General features: G+C 36.5%; 1 protein-coding gene across 4 annotated transcripts; it reads left to right on the top strand.

The window, feature by feature from the left end:
- Positions 1–308: 308 nt before the first annotated feature.
- Positions 309–17,617, top strand: gucy2d (guanylate cyclase 2D, retinal). 4 transcript variants are annotated; one of them, XM_042724390.1, is made up of 21 exons: positions 311–988; positions 3,624–4,639; positions 7,453–7,754; positions 8,245–8,620; positions 8,716–8,800; positions 8,901–9,015; positions 9,116–9,136; positions 9,311–9,430; positions 10,488–10,571; positions 10,773–10,949; positions 11,158–11,314; positions 11,453–11,602; positions 11,772–11,920; positions 12,089–12,252; positions 12,327–12,519; positions 12,943–13,117; positions 14,113–14,211; positions 15,555–15,649; positions 16,668–16,753; positions 16,844–16,932; positions 17,363–17,617. In XM_042724390.1, the coding sequence occupies exons 2-20, from the start codon at positions 3,829–3,831 to the stop codon at positions 16,929–16,931; spliced, it is 3,447 nt and encodes a 1,148-aa protein (XP_042580324.1). In that variant the 5' UTR covers positions 311–988; positions 3,624–3,828; the 3' UTR covers position 16,932; positions 17,363–17,617. The 4 variants fall into 4 exon arrangements, with proteins under 4 accessions (XP_042580327.1, XP_042580324.1, XP_042580325.1 ...); XM_042724391.1 differs by lacking the exon at positions 9,116–9,136; XM_042724393.1 differs by lacking the exons at positions 16,668–16,753; positions 16,844–16,932; positions 17,363–17,617 and adding an exon at positions 16,084–16,661 and having other exon boundaries at positions 309–988.
- The last annotated feature ends 1,157 nt before the right edge of the window (positions 17,618–18,774 follow it).

The raw sequence follows: 18,774 nt of genomic DNA, 5'->3' as shown, positions 1-18,774 counted from the left end.
CATGTAATTATGCATAATTTACTGTTATTATAATGGTACATACTTGTAACGTGTAACAGACACCTTAAAATAAAGTGTTACTGGTACAGTCTGTAACTTTTGATGGCTCACTGTTGATCCCGCACAGACAACTGGATCAAATCCTCAGCTTAATTAGAAACCACCATACAACCTATCTATTGTATTATTTATCATGGGATTACATTAAACTTGAAACAGTCTTCCAAAGACCTCCATTTACAGTGAGACTAGAAACACTAAAATTGGTTACAAATAATAAAAAAATGAATTAATTAAAGTTAATAAAAAAATTGTCAGTGTTGAGGTGTTGTTAATATTTCTACTTTAAGTTGTTAGTCGGTATCTTGAATATTACTGGACCGCAAGCTCATATGCACACTGAGAAGACACAATGCCTTTTGCCATGTATGTCTGGATTATAGACTAAAGAGGGTTAAGAAGTCACTGCTTGGATTCCCGGCCTGCCCCTCCTTTCTCCTCTGCTCGTTCCTTGTCTCTTGCTGTCTCACTCTCTCTCTTTGTAAATCTGCCTATTCCCATAAGACCCAGGACTCAGAGAGGCTCTTGTTCCAGAGGCTTCCCCCATTAGGCTCTCCAGATTGGGGCAGGACTCAGTCCAATAGAGGGCCTCCAACCTCCAGGGACCACAAGCCAAAGATCAACTCTCCATTTTAAAAAGAGAAAGGTGGATTTCTACATCTACATTTTTATACTATTCTTTTCAAAGACGATAAGATAAAGGACTTAAAAAAAAAAAAAAGAAAAAACATGGAATTTTGACATGGAATATCTGTCTTTTCTCCACCTTTGATCTGGACTTTTACATTTTTAATTTGGAATTTGTTATTTCTTATTACTATTTCCTCCCTGGAAGTGCTGTTCTGGTCCCCCTCTGGTTATTCTCAGACTCTCTGTGTTCTAATGGGACGAGTACTCACCATGGCTCTCAATTAGCCACACTTACCAGGTTAGCCAATCTTTTGCTCTTTTACTAACAATTCTTTATTGAGGGTAAGAGTAGTTTTTAATACTGAATTCGCTAGAGTAGTCCCTGAGGTTTAGAGGATTAGGACTTCCCTGAGGTCTGCTAAGTAATCTTAGGTTGTTACAGCATAACTGGAAAAAAAAAAAATTCATTGTATTAGAGTTTGATAAATAATTTTGTTTCAACATATGCATTATTTTATTCCAGTATTCTTTTATCTTTTTTCAGTATTAAACAACAATTAATTGCATTATATTATTATTATTACTTTACTCATAAGAAATAGATGTAATTTAGGCTACCTTATTTTATTGGTCCTACATAATGAAATGCCTCTCTGTTACTAAAGATGTCAATTGCTAATTATGCTAACTCAGCTAACATTCACTAAAATACAAATATATGGGTCTTTGTTGATAAAGAAATATAATTGAAATAGTATTGTCTATTTACTGCAATGTTCAGTCACTAAGAGTCTGATCGCAAAAAAACTGCCAGTTTAGTGGTATTTAGTATTATGGTAAAATAACGTGACATCATCACAAAGTTACAATAAACTTGACTGGAACAAAATGTGATCCATGATCAGGTCATGAGATTCTAGCAGTCATTTCAAGCAACAAACCTTCAACTAACACTGGCAGTTATATAACAGGATATCCCCTTTGAAAAAAGTTAACTTAATCTTAAACACTTATTAGTAATCTTTTTAGTAGGGAGGAATATCTGGAGAGCTGTATGGCAGCTGATATAACTGTATTGTTGTATCACAATATTACTAGATTTACATATTTAAGTACTACAAGGCAAGGTAAGGCAATCTTATTTATATAGCACATTTCATATACTATGGTACAAATTAAATATTTACACAGATTGTGAAATTCCTTTAGCTGATGAAACCATTGTGCTGTAATGTTGTACATAAAAACTGACTGAATAAATGGGGGGCTGTGGTGTGACAGTTCTCAAGCTCTCAAATAAAGGTGTAGCGTGAGTCTGACAGCAAGGTCCCGTGCAATCCTCTGTCATCTTGAGTTATTTCAGAGCTGGCTAAAAGTCCAAAGAATGTGAGTAAGCCAGACCTAGTGGTTAAGAAGTGAGGGGTAGACAGGACATTTATACAGAATTTAGACAGAATGATAATGACATGAATTAGAGGGTGGAGCACACAGAAAAGGACAAAAGGCTTTTGACAGGTCAGTAGAGTGATGATGGTGTAAAGAGATAAGGTTGATTAAGATTAAGATTGATTGAGCCTCAGGTTATTTGGCTGTTATTATGGCCAGGGCTAATGAAGGCAGAGCTCTTTAATTGTAATCTGATTGCTGCTTGCTGAGCAATGGATAGAGAAAGAGTGGGAGGGAGGAATGGGCAGACAGCCTGGTACAAGTCGTGTTATACTTCATCCCAGCTCCACCTTTAAACACCAATGGCACATGAGTCAGGTGACCAGGCCTGCAGTTAGATATTTGAGGTCTCTATCACAGTGGAAAGGACGGGATGGTAAGAGGGTTGAAGAACAAAACTCTTATTAGCAAACAACATTTAATTATTTAATTGAAGATTGAAGAAGATATAGATGTCATTCTATTAAAGAAAACATATATATTATTTTATTAAAATCTGAAAATATTAATATATTTTATCTGTTAATCATATAATCTGCCTCATAGTAAAAAAAAAAAAAAGAGAACTGTGAGATAAAGTTTAAAATAAGAATTTAAGTCACATTGTAAGATGTACAGTCACAATTAGGAGAAATAGAGTCCTAATACTTTTTACTCTGAGGCAGAAATGGGCTTCTGTATTTTTCTGTACAACATAGGGAAAAACAGATCTACTTATTCATTTTATTTTATTATTTTATCTTTAATTACACTGCCATTTGAAAGTTTGGGGTTGGTAAGATTTTATCATGTTTTTGAAAGATGTTTGTTATGCTCATCAAGGCTGAATTTATTTGAGTAAAAACAGTATATTGTGAAATATTTTTACAATTTAAAAGAACTGTGTTCTATTTTGATTCATTTTAAAATGTAATTTATTGCTGTGATGACAAAGATGAATTTTCAGAAGCCATTACTCCAGTCTTCAGTGTCACATGATCCACCAGAAATCATTCTAACATGTTGATTTACTGCTCAAGTATTTTTTTATTGTTATCAAAGTTGAAAACAGTTGTACTTATCTACATTTTTATGGGTAACATTCAACTTTTTTTCTCCTTTTTTTTTGATGAATTTCATTTTTCTAAATATTCTTTTTTGTCATAATGTAAAGGTCTTTATTGTCACTTTGGTTCAATTTAATGCATCCTCACTGAATTAAAGTATTAAGATTAAGTATTAAAGAAAAAAATATTTAAAAAGAAATCTTACTGACTTTTGAAATGCAGTATAGATCTATGGACCTTGGTACCATAATCAGTTATGAACCTAATGCTGATGTTGGAATCATTCTCACGTCATTACTGCATATAGTAAACTATGGTAAAAAGAGATGCAATGAATTGTATATAAATATTCCCATAAAAAAAATCATAACTCTGTCTTTTTCTGTTCTGTTTTCATCCCTTTTCTTTTTTCCCCTCTTTTCCTCTCCCTCTCTAAAACAGACAGTGATGGCTGGTTATTGTACAATAGTTTTGGGCTAGTGCCCCTCAGTGGGTAGAACCCAAATTGAGGGGTGGGTGTTTTGGGCGTGTTTTTTTTATCAGCCTTCAACAATACAGACAATTAATTCGAACAATACAGCACAACACCTCTCAGTGCCACCTGCTTTTCATTGTCCCAGACAATTAACAGTAAAACAAAAATAAAATGGATGACCACAGAAACTCTAGCTTTATTCGCCAGTCCCACCACCCACGATGGCCACAGTCTAGTGCTGGAAAGAGACGACGAAAACAAGCCTCAAAGCAAAAAGCAAAAAAACCTGATGGCTCATTGTGTCCTGTGTCCTCGACCCCAGCGCTACGCAGCCGCAGCTGGTGGGGCAACTGTTTTCTCCTTCCTCTAGTCATGCTATCATACTTGCCCTGTGAGGCCTGGGGCACCACCTTCAAAATCGCCATTGTAGGACCGTGGGCATGTGACCCCATGTTCTCCAAAGCCCTACCAGATCTGGCTGCGCGGTTAGCCATGAGCCGGATAAACAAAGACCCTGACCTCAACAAGGGCTACTGGTATGATTACACACTAATTAATGAGGATTGCTCCAGCTCGAAAGCCCTGGCACACTTTGCTGAGCTGGAGGGCTATGGTTCGGCCTTTCTTGGACCAGCAAATCCTGGCTACTGCACTGCTGCTGCGCTGCTAGCAAAGAATTGGAACAAGGGCATCCTGTCCTGGGCTTGTCTGAAGGCAGACATGGATGAGGGAATGTATTCCACCTTCCTGCGGCCGCTCCCGTTGTCTGCTCGTGTGCTCCTCTCCGTGCTGCGCTTTTTCCGCTGGGCACATGTTGGGATTATAACAGCAGAGAACGACATGTGGGAAGCGACTGGGCACGAACTGGCAGCTTCCCTGCGTGCCCTTGGTCTGCCAGTTGGTGTGGTTGTTACCATGGAAATGGACAAGGAAGGGCCACGGCGAGCCCTAAAGACAATACGGGAGACCGATCGAGTAAGGGGTGAGTTCTGTCACACTGTAAAAAAAAAATCCGTAAAATGAATGGTGAAAAAACAGCAGCTGTGGTTGCCAGAATTTTACCATAAAAAATACGGTAGCAACATTTTAGGTTTTACATTTAAATACCATAATTTCATTAACTGATATAATGTTAATATACCAACCTATTGAAATACTGAATACTTTTTTGTACCGTTGTAATACAATGTTGACCACCAAAAGCAGGTGGTAATGAGAAAGTCACATGATGAACCAAAGCAGCATTTAATATAGAAGGTGCACAGTGTCATTCACACAAACACTAAACACCATCACGGTAACACACATGAAACTGAAATAATGCAATAAACTCTAATGTACACGACTGATAAAAAAAACCTAAGAAGAAACAGTTATTAAAAAAAATTAAAAAATCAAATTTGAAATGTAATTCTGGTAATGTAAATTTATGGTTATTCACTGTTCTTTACTGTTATTGACATTCTTTTTCACTTCCAAAAATGGTGTACTATCGTAAAATTACATGTAATGCTCAATACAGTTATTCACTGTATATAGTAGAACTTACCGTTAACCATTTAACAGGTTTTTACTGTAGCATTTTTACAGTCTTTTACAGTTAAATTCATGATAATTTTTTACAGTGCAGTTATGTTTGAATTATGTTTAAAGGGCTCATTGGATGCTAAATTCCCTTTTACATGTTGTTTGAACATAAATGTGTGTTGGCAATGTGTGTACACATCTACCCTATTATCAGACTAAGTGGCTGCTTAGGGCCCCTGTGGCCACCATATTCCAATAACATTATGCCTTAATTAGCTAGTTATAGATTATGAGCTGTTGTTTTAGATGTGTGATTAATAATTTATGTTGTTAAAATAACATTCTGTTAGGTAAATGTATTGGCTGCTGGTTTATTTAGCTACTTTTCAGTACACCACCACGTTCACACAGCAGCAGAATACGGTTGTCAGTCCTGTATTTGAGTCGTTAATACGGTTACGTTAACACACAGTTCGGTTATTTATGGGTGTGACAACCGCATTCTGTAACCAAACTCACACCTGTAAATTTTCAGGACTCACAACTGCATTCTCAGAACACAAGCACTGTGTTAACAGAACAGGACTGGACAACTAGTTGTCTGTCACGTCATACAGTGCTAGAGGGAGTCGCTCTGCCGCACAAACGCGTGTCTACCATGTGTTACGTGTTTTCATGTGTGTTTTCGGTAACTTACAGTGATGGAGAAATGAGCTGTGTGTCATCTGAATGTTTTAGATCCCGTCAGTTTTCCACCAGAGCCGCTCCCAACAGTTTTGTGTTCTGCGTGCGAATCAAATGCTCTGCTCTCCACCCAAATATAAAAGCTGCTGACAAGATTTGACGAAAGAACTCGCAGCTCGACTGGACTCTTGTCGTGTCAGAAAGTGATAAGACTTTCAGTTTTATGGACGTTGCCATCTTTGATTTTACTTTGGTCACTCTCGTTTTGGTTACTGATAAGGAATGGGGCTTGACTCCCATTGCACGTTCATATAGACAGTATTCTAGATTTTAGATTTAAAGTGTGCGAATAGTCAAGCACTGACAATAATCAGTCGTAATGGCACCACTGAGGGGCCCCATAAAGGCTTTGGCCGGCCCTGCTTATAATGATAAAAATCCACCCAGGGGTTTTAATTATGTTGATCGACATGGCTGTCTTACCTTAGATCCACCCTGAGTGAGCTGTAACAGTTCGACTATCATTGTTTCGACACCAGAGCAGGAGTAGACAAGAATGTCTCCTTAGCAATTGAGGTGTTTTGTTGTTGGATGTAATAATTAACATAGCAGTCATCATTTATTCCCGACATTTAAGACGCTGAAGATGCAGTTGATTCCATTTGTTTGTGAAGGGAATGAGCCCCCGATCTGCCTAAATGTGTCTATGTTCACGGGAATCATTCATGACCCAGCTTCACTTACAACAGAAGTGAGTAAAAGTTTTTTTTTATGAATCTTTGCAATCGCCTTTCCTAATAACTTGCTAGTTAGCAAGTTTTGTGGCTAAAGTAAACAGTCTCTCCGAGCATGGCTGGTCATCCCACAGAAGAGAGGGATGGGGTGAGCAGAGCTCATTAACATTTAAAGCAACATGCAACAGAACGGATTGACGTCTGCAGAGCTGAATTTTGACAGGGTAAAAAGGGTGATGTTTTACGCTACCATTGAGAAATTTTAACCAAAGTATGTTATAGACTTTTCATTAAGACCATAAAGAATCATATCAAGTTGTCGAAAATGGGCATCCGATGACCCCTTTAAAAATGTAAATATGAATTTAAAATGCTTAGCAACACTGAAAATGGTGAAGAATTTTGACATTTAAGGCTTTAATTTAACAAAACTGAGACTGAAAAAAGATGACCACAGTAGTTAGTTGTTTCAGTAAATATGATCTGCTTCAACATCCTTAGATATATTGAGATTAAATTATAATTAAATCTATAATTACTGTTTAAGAATGTAATCTATGGTGATTCAGTTAAATAATTTTTAAATTATACTTATTTTTATACTTGGTTAATTTTTATTTAATATTTAATTTTATTTAAATAACTTTAAAAAATGTAAATGCAATTTTAGTGTCCTCTTCCATGAGAGAGATATCCAAATTAGGGCAGGCATTTTATAAATATTAATATTAATCTATTTCTGTAATGTCTCTCATTGTGTTTTAATAATTATTAATAATTTTATTTATTCCTCAGTCCTCTTTGCACATTCCCACTTTCTTATTCCTCCCTCTTCTTTTTCTGTGTGCAGTTGTCATCATGTGCATGCACTCTGTTCTGATTGGTGGAGAGGAACAGTATCAGTTGCTAACCACAGCAATGGACATGAGAATGATTGACCGAGGGTATATCTTCATTCCATATGACACCCTCCTGTATTCACTGCCATATAAAAATGTGAACTATCCAATCCTGGCCAATGACACCAAACTGCGACGAGCATATGATGGGGTCCTGACAATAACTATGGACCAAGGGGAACAAAACTTCTATGAGGCCTTTAGTGCAGCGCAGGAATCCTATGATATACGTACCAGCACACCACCTGAAGAGGTAACTGTAATCGGTCTGAAAAATCTGTCTGAACTTGTCTTAGTGCTTACAACTAGATATCATTTTAAACTAGCAATACAGGGATGGGGATAGGAAAAGCTATAGTTATGTAGAAAACATGTCACAGTAGGAATTTGTGCTCTGCATTTAACCCATTCAAGTGCACACACACACACACACACACACAGACACACTGTGAACACACACCTGGAGCAGTGGGCAGCCATTTTTTGAGAGAGCTGTAGATTCACTCCCCCACCTACAATTCCTGTCGGTACTGAGACTCGAACCCATGACCTTTGGGTTACAAGTCCAACTCTTTAAACATTAGGCCACAACTAAAATTACTACTTAAAAAAATAAAAAATAAAAAAATACTAAAACTTTTATCATTTGATTACATTTTCTTAGTATGAGAAATAGATTAGAATCCCATTAAGATTCATAATGTTATTTGTTCCATTTTTGAGGATTTTGTTTTTCTTGGCAGGTTTCTCCATTCTTTGGGACCATCTATAACATGCTCTATTATACAGCGAAGGCTGCAGAGCAGAGCCGAGTTGCGAATGGAGGGCGCTGGGTATCAGGAGATACACTGGTTAAAAATGAGGGTGGATTTGAATTCAATGGCTTTAACCAGCGGATATCGGCAGGTACCGATGGAGAAGGAATGCAGGCCCGCTATGCGGTCCTGGACACATACGACACACGGACAAGCCTACACCGCACACACGCCCTGGAAGCATCGCACACATATGGGAAATATGGAGGATTGAAGTACCTGGGGAAATCGATTCATTTTGCTGGAGCGTCACCGAGCACTGACTCAAACTGTTGGTTCAGTTCTTATGTTGCTTGTAGTGGAGGTGAGAAAGCAAAAATTCTTGTACCATATACATTTTATTAGCTACAATATATTTAATCACTGATTCTGTCTGTGGTTCTTTTCCTTTCATTGCAGGTTTGGATGGAGTGACCATTTTCCTCCTTCTTCTCTTGTTCTGTGTGTTTATAAGTGGAGCAGGTGTATTATTTTTCCATTTTAGGTATGAATTGAATTGGTTGAGTTGCAACAAACACCTTGTATTGAATATGTTTATTGCATTACTGATAAACAAATGAGCATATCTGTGTGTATGTGTCTAGGAAATACGGGATGGGGATATTAGGAGCATTTAGTGGAGGAGGAAATGGAAGCCCCACTAAGATAATACTGACACTGGATGACTTGGTCTTCATCAACACCACACTCAGCAGGAGGGTCAGTCATAAATGCCATCTCTCTCTGTCTTGCTCATAGACTTTATCTGTGTCTCTCTCACTGTCCATTTCACTCTTTCTCTCTCTGTGTGCCTCTGTAGAAGCTGAATGAGGAGAGTATGGTAATAATTTTAATTAATTTACTATAATTTTAGTGTGTGATCTGCTGCAAGTGTGATGATACTAAATAGGACAGGAATGAATCTCTTCATAGAACTTACTCTCTCACTCCCACTCTTACTCAGATGTTTGTTTATGTTTCTCACATTTTCCATTTCTCTCCATTCTTTCCGTAGAAGCTGAATGAGGAGAGTATGGCAAAGAGTCAACTAGATGTTAAAACCCCTCGCCACTCAGTTTCAGGACGCAGTTACATTATGTCAACTCTTGAAACGTCCAACGTTGCTGTATTTGAGGTGTGTGTAATTCATGCTTTTCGTTGTTAGCATAGTGTTTTGGTAATATATGAAGCAATATCACACAAAGAAAAGTATGAATTTGTACTGAATACCAGAAGGTGAAAACAGTCTTATGTGCTGATATTCAGTACAAAAGCATGATTCCAAGTGTGGTATTGCTCTTATAAAACAATTGAATAAACAGTAAATTAATAGGAATAACGTTTCAGACAAAATTCAACCAGTTCTGTATAATTTTTCTCTACCAATGAATTGCAAGATAAACTCGTAATTGTGAGATAAAAATTCACAATTTTAAAAAAGAAAAGTTTGTGCAAGATAAAAAAAATAAAAAAAAGGGAATTGCAACTTTTTATCTCAAAATTGTCTTTTTTTCCTTTTCTTTTTTTTCTTTTTTTTTTTGCAATTTTGCAAGTTTATAACTCACAATTTGTATAATTCTCCTCAGAATTAAGAGTTTATATCACACAATTGGCAGTTCTAAAGCAATTGCAATTGCCAGCAATTGCAAGTAAACATCTTGAAATTCCAATGTTTTTTCTCAGAATTGCAAGTTTATATCTCACAAAATAAAGTCTGAATTATGAGACAAACTCTAAACTGTGAGATACAAAGTTGCAATTACCTTTTTTAGTTTTTATTCAGTGGGGAAAACCAGCTTCCATTAGGTTTTCCATTTCTCGCTCCACACTCACTAATAAAAACAAAAACTAATTTTTCAGCTTTTAAAAACCTGTTCATCACTGCAAGCAAAATACACTAATAGTCAAATTAGAGGTATGTAGTATAAAGTAGCCTATATATTAATATGAACAACATACAGCTATTGTTTGTACATCAGTTGTTGTGGGAAAGTATTAATACTGTACAGAATTTGCAGAAAGCTCTGCAGAACTTTCACAAAATTCTTCATATTCAATTAAACAAAAGTATGAATAAAACTGCAATACTCTAAACTCTATTTAAACCATTTATCTTATTTAAATTAAATACAATTCGGTGCGGAAAAGTTGAAAAACAAGTTGTGTTTAGTTGTGTTATTCTGTGCTGTCAGGGTGACTGGGTTTGGCTGAAGAAATGCCCCTGTGGAGATTCTGTTTCAGAAATCAGTGACAGCACTCAGGCCATCTTTATCAAGGTAAGAGAGAAGTGAATGAAAGTTAATGATTTTGTTTTTAATTTTGTTATTAAGTTAATAATTCATTGTTTAACTTACAAGTTGTGGACAGGTTTTGAAACGAAAAACTGAACACTATACTCACCTTCCCCTCCTGTCTTCTGCACCTCTTTTTTTGTTGTTGTTGTTGCATCTGCTTGTCCTCCTCTTCACTCTTTGTAGCTGAGAGACATGCGTCATGAGAATCTGAACCTGTTTCTGGGTCTGTTCTTGGATACTGGCATATTTGGCATTGTTACGGAGCATTGCACCAGAGGCAGTCTGGAAGACCTGCTCAACAACGAGGAAATGAGACTGGACTGGATGTTCAAATCCTCTCTTCTCCTTGATCTGATCAGGGTGAGGAATTTAAGGTTGAATGAATGCATAGATAAGTTAAAGGATAAGTAAAAACAGCTCAGCAAGAAGATGAAAATATGGAAGAAAATGTAGTAAAGAATGACTGGCTGTTCACTAATGAACTGTCAAAGATGTCCCCTGCTCCCATCTCCTCACACTTCTCTGTCACTTTCCTTCTAAGGCATTTTTTTTAATCTTTCCCTGTCAGGGAATGAAGTACTTGCATAATCATGGGATTATTCATGGACGCTTGAAGTCAAGGAACTGTGTGGTAGATGGTCGGTTTGTTCTGAAAGTTACGGATTATGGCTTCAGTGAAATCATCAACTGTCAAAACATCATCCTGGAGGACACCAAACCAGAGGGTATGTGTAATACATGTGCAAATTGGAAAAACATGAGATGAGAAACTTGACATAGAAGTTCTCATCATCTCCTCTTGCTTTTTTTATATATATATTCAGTATTTCTGATTGGCTCTGATCTCTGTATCTTTGGTACAGATCAATTCTGGACAGCTCCAGAGATCCTGCGGGATCCTAAACTGAAGAAGAAGGGGACATATGCAGCTGATGTATACAGCTTTTCTATTATCATGCAGGAGGTGATCTCTCGCTGTGCACCCTTTTGCATGTTGGATATGCCTCCTGAAGGTTAGACACTCTCACATACCATTATATAATCACATACTATTCGGGTTTTCACCTAGTCAATAGAAAAACTAACAATGGAAGTGATTTAATGGAGTTGGTTTGGAGTAATTCAGATATGGATACAGTGTTCTAAGTCGTGAATGCTCAAGTTATGTATTTCTGTGTGCAGAAATCATAGATAAGGTGCGCTCTCCTCCACCGCTGTGCCGACCCACTGTGTCTGTGGATGAAGCGCCGCTGGAGGTGATTCAGATCATGAAGCAAGCCTGGAGTGAGGAGCCTAACAAGAGACCCACGTTTGAGGAGATCTTCAGACAGGTGCACTCTCTTTCTCTCTCTCAAGCACACACACATACATGAGACTTGTGTCTGAAGATCTTCATTCACTGCTACACATCACTTTACACACACACAAACACACACAATATATACAGGGGTAAAACAAAAACAATAATCTAAAAAAAAAAATGTTTTTCTGACTTACAGTTTAAGAATGTGAACAAGGGAAAGAAGACAAATATAATTGACTCAATGTTAAGGATGCTGGAGCAGTACTCCTCAAACCTGGAGGATCTGATCCGAGAGAGGACTGAAGAACTAGAGGTAGAGCGTCAGAAAACGGATGCTCTTCTAGCCCAGATGCTGCCCAAGTGAGTCCTACTTCAGATGTTTAGATTGCTTTTCACATTTCTTTTGTTTGTTATAATGCCATTCTGTCTTTCAGATCTGTGGCCTTGGCATTAAAGACAGGGAAGCCAGTAAAGCCGGAGCACTTTTCAGATGTCACACTGTATTTCAGTGATATTGTGGGCTTTACCACCATCTCTGCTCTGAGTGAACCAATCGAAGTGGTCGATCTGCTTAATGACCTCTACACACTTTTTGATGGAATCATTGCAATCCACGATGTCTACAAGGTTTACATAAGCTTTTTTTTATCTTTCTTTTATACTGTTGTGGAAATTTAGTAGATTATTTTATGATCAATGCTGATCTCAGAAAAAAAGCTACAAAAGCTGTCACTGGGTGACAAAAGGTATACCTTTGTGCCTTACTTAGCATTAAAGGTTCATATTTTTGCAGTAAAGTTGCATATTAGTACCTAAAGTGTACATATTAGTATCTAAATGGTAAATTGAAAGGCTAACACATCCAATGACAACTTTTCAAAGTTATATTTGAGTGAATCATTTGATGAGACATTCTTTTAAAGATTTTTATCTTGTGAATAAATGAAAACAATAAATTACTTATATAATATTACATCATTTGAGATAATATAGCGCATACAAACAGTTTTGCATTTTGCAAGAAACATTTTATATGATACATATAAACAGGTAGAGACTATTGGTGATGCGTACATGGTGGCATCAGGGGTTCCAAACCGTAACGATAACCGTCACGCAGCAGAAATGGCCAACATGTCTCTGGACATTCTGCACTGCATCGGAACATTTAAAATGAGGCACATGCCTGACGTCAAAGTCAAAATCCGCATTGGACTCCATTCTGGTAAGAGTCGCACAAAGCACACAAAAACATATACTAAGAACATTCAAAAGTTTGGAGGCTGAAAGATTTTTTTAAAATATATTTTTAAAGAAGTCTCTAACTCTTAATTTGATCAAAATAATTTGTTTACTATATGTTAAAAGGTCATACATTACTGTGTTAGAAAAGCTGTATTTTCAATAGCCATTACTCCATTACTCCACAATCAGTACATTCAAAAATCATTAAAATATGCTAAATTTAACGCTTAAGAAAAACATCTTATTATCAGTGTTGAAAACAGTTGTGCTGCTTAATATTTTTGTTGAAACTGTGCTAACTGTGGTTTTTTTCAGGATTCTTTGATGGCTAGAAAGTTTAAAAGAGCTTTTCTTTGAAACTGAAATCATTTATAACACTTTTAAAGTCTTTACTGTCACTTTTGATTATTTTAATTCATACTTGTTGAATAAAAGAATTTATAAAAAAAAAAAAAAAAAGTCTTAATGACTCTGAACTTTTGAATGGCAATTTTCATAATACATGTTGCCGGTTAAACTTTGTAGCAGTCTTGTAACCCTATACATCTAACAAAGCCATAAGAGAGCCAGTATTTTCATATTATGTCAAGTTAAACCAGCTTGTCCAAGTGCTTCACACCCTTAAATGAAATGCATCATCTCAGAAAATTAAAAATCAAAAACATAATTTCTCCCCTGGATGTAATGTTCATTGACAAAGATGGTCTTCTTTTACACCACCAACATTGTGCTAAAAGTAAAAATGTATTTACACTTGATTCTCTGATGGCTTTGTATTCCTAGAACAAGTGAAATGTAAATCCTGGGCGTCATCCAATTAACAGATCCATCCAATTAGTTAGCATGCTGTTGGCCCTTTCCCCCACCCTACAACTCAACAGAGATCACATGGTACTCAAACATGTGTGATTGGCACGACATGTAATTCTATGCAGTTGCTAATGTGCTAACTTACTATTCATGTGTATGTGGCAGGTCCAGTGGTAGCAGGTGTAGTTGGGTTAAAGATGCCACGGTACTGTCTGTTTGGGGACACAGTAAACACAGCCTCCCGAATGGAATCCACAGGGTTGCGTGAGTACACTTATGTGTTTAATATGCATATACATCAGCATGTGTCTAATAGTAACAATCTAAACGCTTGTGGCTGTCGCTGAAGTTGTGACTCCAGGAATTTGTCTTTGGCTAAGGATCAGTTTGAAGACTCAGTGGTTAGTACTTTGTGTGTGTGCTGATTAGTGAGTGCATGTCAGTGAGAAGCTCAGAGGGCTTAAAATGCAGAGTTCCCTGTAAGCTCTTAAGCGTATAAGCCAAATTAGAAAGAAAATTCTGCTTTAAAGCTAATGTCCTCTTAGAACTCCTCCGCCTCGACATCACCCTGAACTGTCTCTCCTTTAATCAGACCTTGTGCCACATTTATCCCACAACATTTACTTCACCTTTAGAACACGTTTCATGTTGAAGAACATGGAAGATTGTGTAAAACATGATTACAAGTTTCCAATGCCTAAAAATATACACTGTCGTTCTAAAGTTTGGTAAGTACATTTTTAATGAATACTTTTATTCAACAAAGTGACAGTAAAGACATTTATAATATCACAAACATTTTCTATTTCAAATAAATGTTATGCTTTGTTACATTTTCCATTTGTCAATAAATCCAGGAAAAATGTATTACGGTTTGCACAAAAATATTAACCAGCACAACTGTTTTCAACATAATAATGTTGAGTAATTGCGGCTGAAAATTTAGCTTTGCATGAATTAATTAAATATTTTAATATATTAAAATAAAAAAACAATATTTCATAATATTACTTTTACTGTATTTTTATCAAACAAATGCAGAATAGGAGGCTCTTTTCCTAAAATCTTAACGACCCCAAACTTCTGAACTGTAGTGTCAATTTTAGAGTTTAAATACCTCAAAATTATTATTATGAATATTATCATATTGTTTAAGGTATTTTTTTCTTTTTTAAATTATTTTTAAATGAAATATTTGATGTTTTCATAGATAAGGCCAAAAAAATCACACATCTAGTGCTATGTGTTTTCACCTACACAATGAAATGACTAAAACACAGTTGTCCAGATCATCTGAAAGTAACAGAAGAATTACATAATGTCTTGAGTGATGTAATATACCCAGTGCTTCAGCTTTAAAATGGCTCAGAGAGTGAACAGTCAAGCAGTTATGGACATACTGCCATCTAGTGGTTTCTCAAGGAACAAGTACTTCCAAGTGGAATTCTGCTTAATACAGTATGTTCTTGATGTCCTGAGTGAGGCTGTATGTTCACAAGAAACCAATATGGGCAATGATCAAGTGTTGTTTAATTTATAACACTTTTTATTGTAATATTAATTTAGTTTTTATGTTTTTCTTAATTGTTTTGTCCCTGTTTTTACAGCTTACAGAATTCATGTCAATCAGAGTACTGTTGATGTCCTGAACAGCCTCAAACTTGGCTACAAAATAGATGTTAGGGGCAGGACAGAGCTCAAGGTATGCAAACATACACACACACACTAATAGGCAGGGCCATCCTTAGGTGGGTGTAGCTGGTGGGGTCGCACGGACCAAGGGGGCCTCCACTCCCTACCTCGCACTGGGCCCCATGTCAGCTAAAGACGGCCCTTCTTCAGTTCAGTCACTTTTATGACTGTATATGCACTACTATGGTCAACAACTAATCCTTAGTAATAATCCTAAATAGTAAAATAATTCAATATTAGCTGTGTGATTAAGATGATTATATACATATATATATATATTTTGAGAATGGCATCTGTCCCAAAGTTTTGGTATAATTTCCAGAACAGACAATGTTGTCCCTATTATGTTTTTATCAAATGTTGAACTTGTTTATCAAGAAGATAACAGTTTCAGTGAAGGCCATAGTTTTTTAAAAGATTTATTTTTGGCATTTTCACCTTCAGAACTGGACAGATCAGAACTGGCAGTAAGCGAAGTGGGAGGAGATAGGGGCAGGATCTGGAAAGGTCCTTGAGTCGGGATTCGAACTCGGGACAACCATAGCATAACAGCACTGCCCAGAAAGCTATCAGAGCCGATGAACACCACACTTGAGATGAAACATGAGACACGTTGTGTGAAGAAAAAAATCAAGGCAAATGCCTTTTGAATGCTATAGCTATAAAATTAACAAAAGAAGAGATGACAACTTTATTCCCAAAAATGTTTAAAAGTTTCATGTTCTAAATTTCCATCACCATCATTTTCACCACAAAATGTTATGACACACAATAATAGAAATTACACTTATAGAAAGGTTCAGGACATTCAGAAAAAAGAAAAAAAAAAGAAGAAAATGATAACAGAATTCTACACCCTTAGGCATGGCTAGTAAACAAAATAAACAAAATTAGTGTGAGAGGGAAACTGCTTAAAGAAATGTTATGTTTTAGCATTTGCCAAGAAACCTCCTGGAATCACACATGACACTAAATGCCTCTTAAATGTCCTGAAACCTGTCAGATTAGTTCCTTTCATTCTCTATCAGGGTAAAGGGGTAGAGGAAACATACTGGTTGGTTGGGAGAGATGGATTCAACAAGCCACTACCTGTACCGCCAGACCTTACTCCTGGGTAAGAAAGAAACAAGTTCTATATATATGTACTTTTTAGGATGATGTGTATAATGTAGGGAGTTGATAACTTTGGTAATGTCACCACCAAGGCAAGCAACCACGGTATCAGCTTGGATGAGATTCCGATGGACAGGCGGCAGAAATTCCTGGATCGACAGAAGAAGATGGGGAATTGAGGTAGAGACATTTCAGTTACTTCCATCATATTTTACTTATTTCTTTGTTTTGGTTTCTTTGTTTTTGTTTTTGGATTTCAATTTTCTACTTAATGAATCAAAGAATCATAAAACTGTCATGTCATGTAAGGATCACATGTCATGCAAGAGCAGCTTAAAAAAGGATAGTTCATTTACTCATTTAGGACTGATTGTTTCCCCTCTGTGGTACATAAAAAAAGATATTTTGAAAAGTCAGTGGGGTCCAGTGTTGCTTCGGACTCTACTGAATATCTTTTGTGTTCTACAGAAGAAAGAAAATAAAACAGGCTTGGAAAGACATAAATGGCGACAAAATTTCTTCATTTTTGTGTAAAATATCCCTACAAGCCATGCAACTTAAGGTTGTTAAACTTATACTCATGCTGATTTGTTTCTGTGCCTTCCAATAGGTTGTGATGCTCACGTTTCTGCACCAGCCTATCAAATTTAGGAGAAAGCGGGGCAAGGGGATGAAAGGGGTGGACTGAGGTGTTCACCCCCTTGACTACCCTTTTCTACTTGATTTATTCCTAAAAAGAGTGGAAACGCTCACTAGGACCTCTGACAAGAAGCAAAAACACTTGAACTCTGAATGCCAGTCCACCAAAACCATCAGCTCAAGATGGCATGTACCAGCTGCTTTGGATGGTCATAGAGGACTTTTTAAAAACTGTATAGAGTTTATACTGCAGTTCATCCAATAACAAATTAAAGACACTGCTGAGATAAAAGTTCATCAAGATGAGAAAATGTGAAAAGCAGGACACTTCATCATTCATCTCTGCAGTTATGCAATCGCTCCAGTTTTTTTTTCTTTATTTCATCATTTTTAAACCAAAAGGAAAAAACAACAAATTGATGGAGCTTGTTTATAACGGCACTTGACAATTTAGTTATAATTCAGTGGAAATAACATCAATAATATCCATGTATTGAAATGATTTAAAATATGTGTTGATTTTATTTGCTATAGGGATATCAGGCTTTAAAAACTAGGTGTTAGTTCAAAAAAAAGAACTTCTTCACATTCTTCACATTTTCTTTTTGAAAATGCTTGCATTCAGTTTAATTTCATGTGACACTGTTTGGCCTTTCTAGAAAGTGAAAAGCATTCAGAACAGTTTTCACGGCCAAGCAAACACCTTTCAAGTTCAAGGTTCCATTGTTCGCTTTGAGTTAAGAAAAGAGATACATTAAAAAGGAAACTTGTGAGCTGAGACTCAAACGATCATGTTTATAAAAGCATGGCACCTGATCCTGATATTCAACACATTCCATGAATAATATTCTGATGTCAAACCCTGCTGATGTCAAAAGTCTTGACATGCAGTCTATTATTACCAAAGAGAAAACATGTGTTTTATCCTCAGCACTGCTTTGCCTGCTCATACACTCAGTAAATGCATGTGCCCCCTAAAAGGGGTATTATGCTTCATGACATAGGGAATTTTAAACGTGTGGTCTGGATATCGTCCTTAAGATAGGAGGGTTATGGCGCCTGTGGCAGTTCATGATGACGTTTCTGTCATCTGACACCCAAACCACAATCTAGGGAGCTACATTCATAGCTGGATTGCTGAATTTCAACTGCAATCTCACTCAATCTCATTTTATCTTGTTGTCTGTGTAATTGTGTAAATAAAAGCTGGTATTAATGAGTGTGTAGATTTTTTCCTTAGTATTTAGTAAGTAATGGGCTGCCCTTCTTAGAAATATGACATTTAAATTACACGAGTAGCTGAAATACCGCTTCACTGCTCCAACTTAAAAAAAAAAAAAAAAAAAAAAAAAAAAAAAAAAAATTATCAACAGCAAGAAGGTC

Source organism: Cyprinus carpio, chromosome B5 (genome assembly GCF_018340385.1).
Source record: "Cyprinus carpio isolate SPL01 chromosome B5, ASM1834038v1, whole genome shotgun sequence".
NCBI lineage: Eukaryota > Metazoa > Chordata > Actinopteri > Cypriniformes > Cyprinidae > Cyprinus > Cyprinus carpio.
This window is presented reverse-complemented; position numbering and strand designations above follow the sequence as displayed.

Excerpts from the sequence above, each read along its gene's own strand:
- gucy2d (XM_042724390.1), top strand. The coding sequence starts at position 3,829 with ATGGATGACCACAGAAACTCTAGCTTTATTCGCCAGTCCCACCACCCA. Across the intron at positions 8,801-8,900 it reads GTATTATTTTTCCATTTTAG|GAAATACGGGATGGGGATAT; the intron begins GTATGAATTGAA and ends GTATGTGTCTAG. Across the intron at positions 12,520-12,942 it reads CAATCCACGATGTCTACAAG|GTAGAGACTATTGGTGATGC; the intron begins GTTTACATAAGC and ends ACATATAAACAG.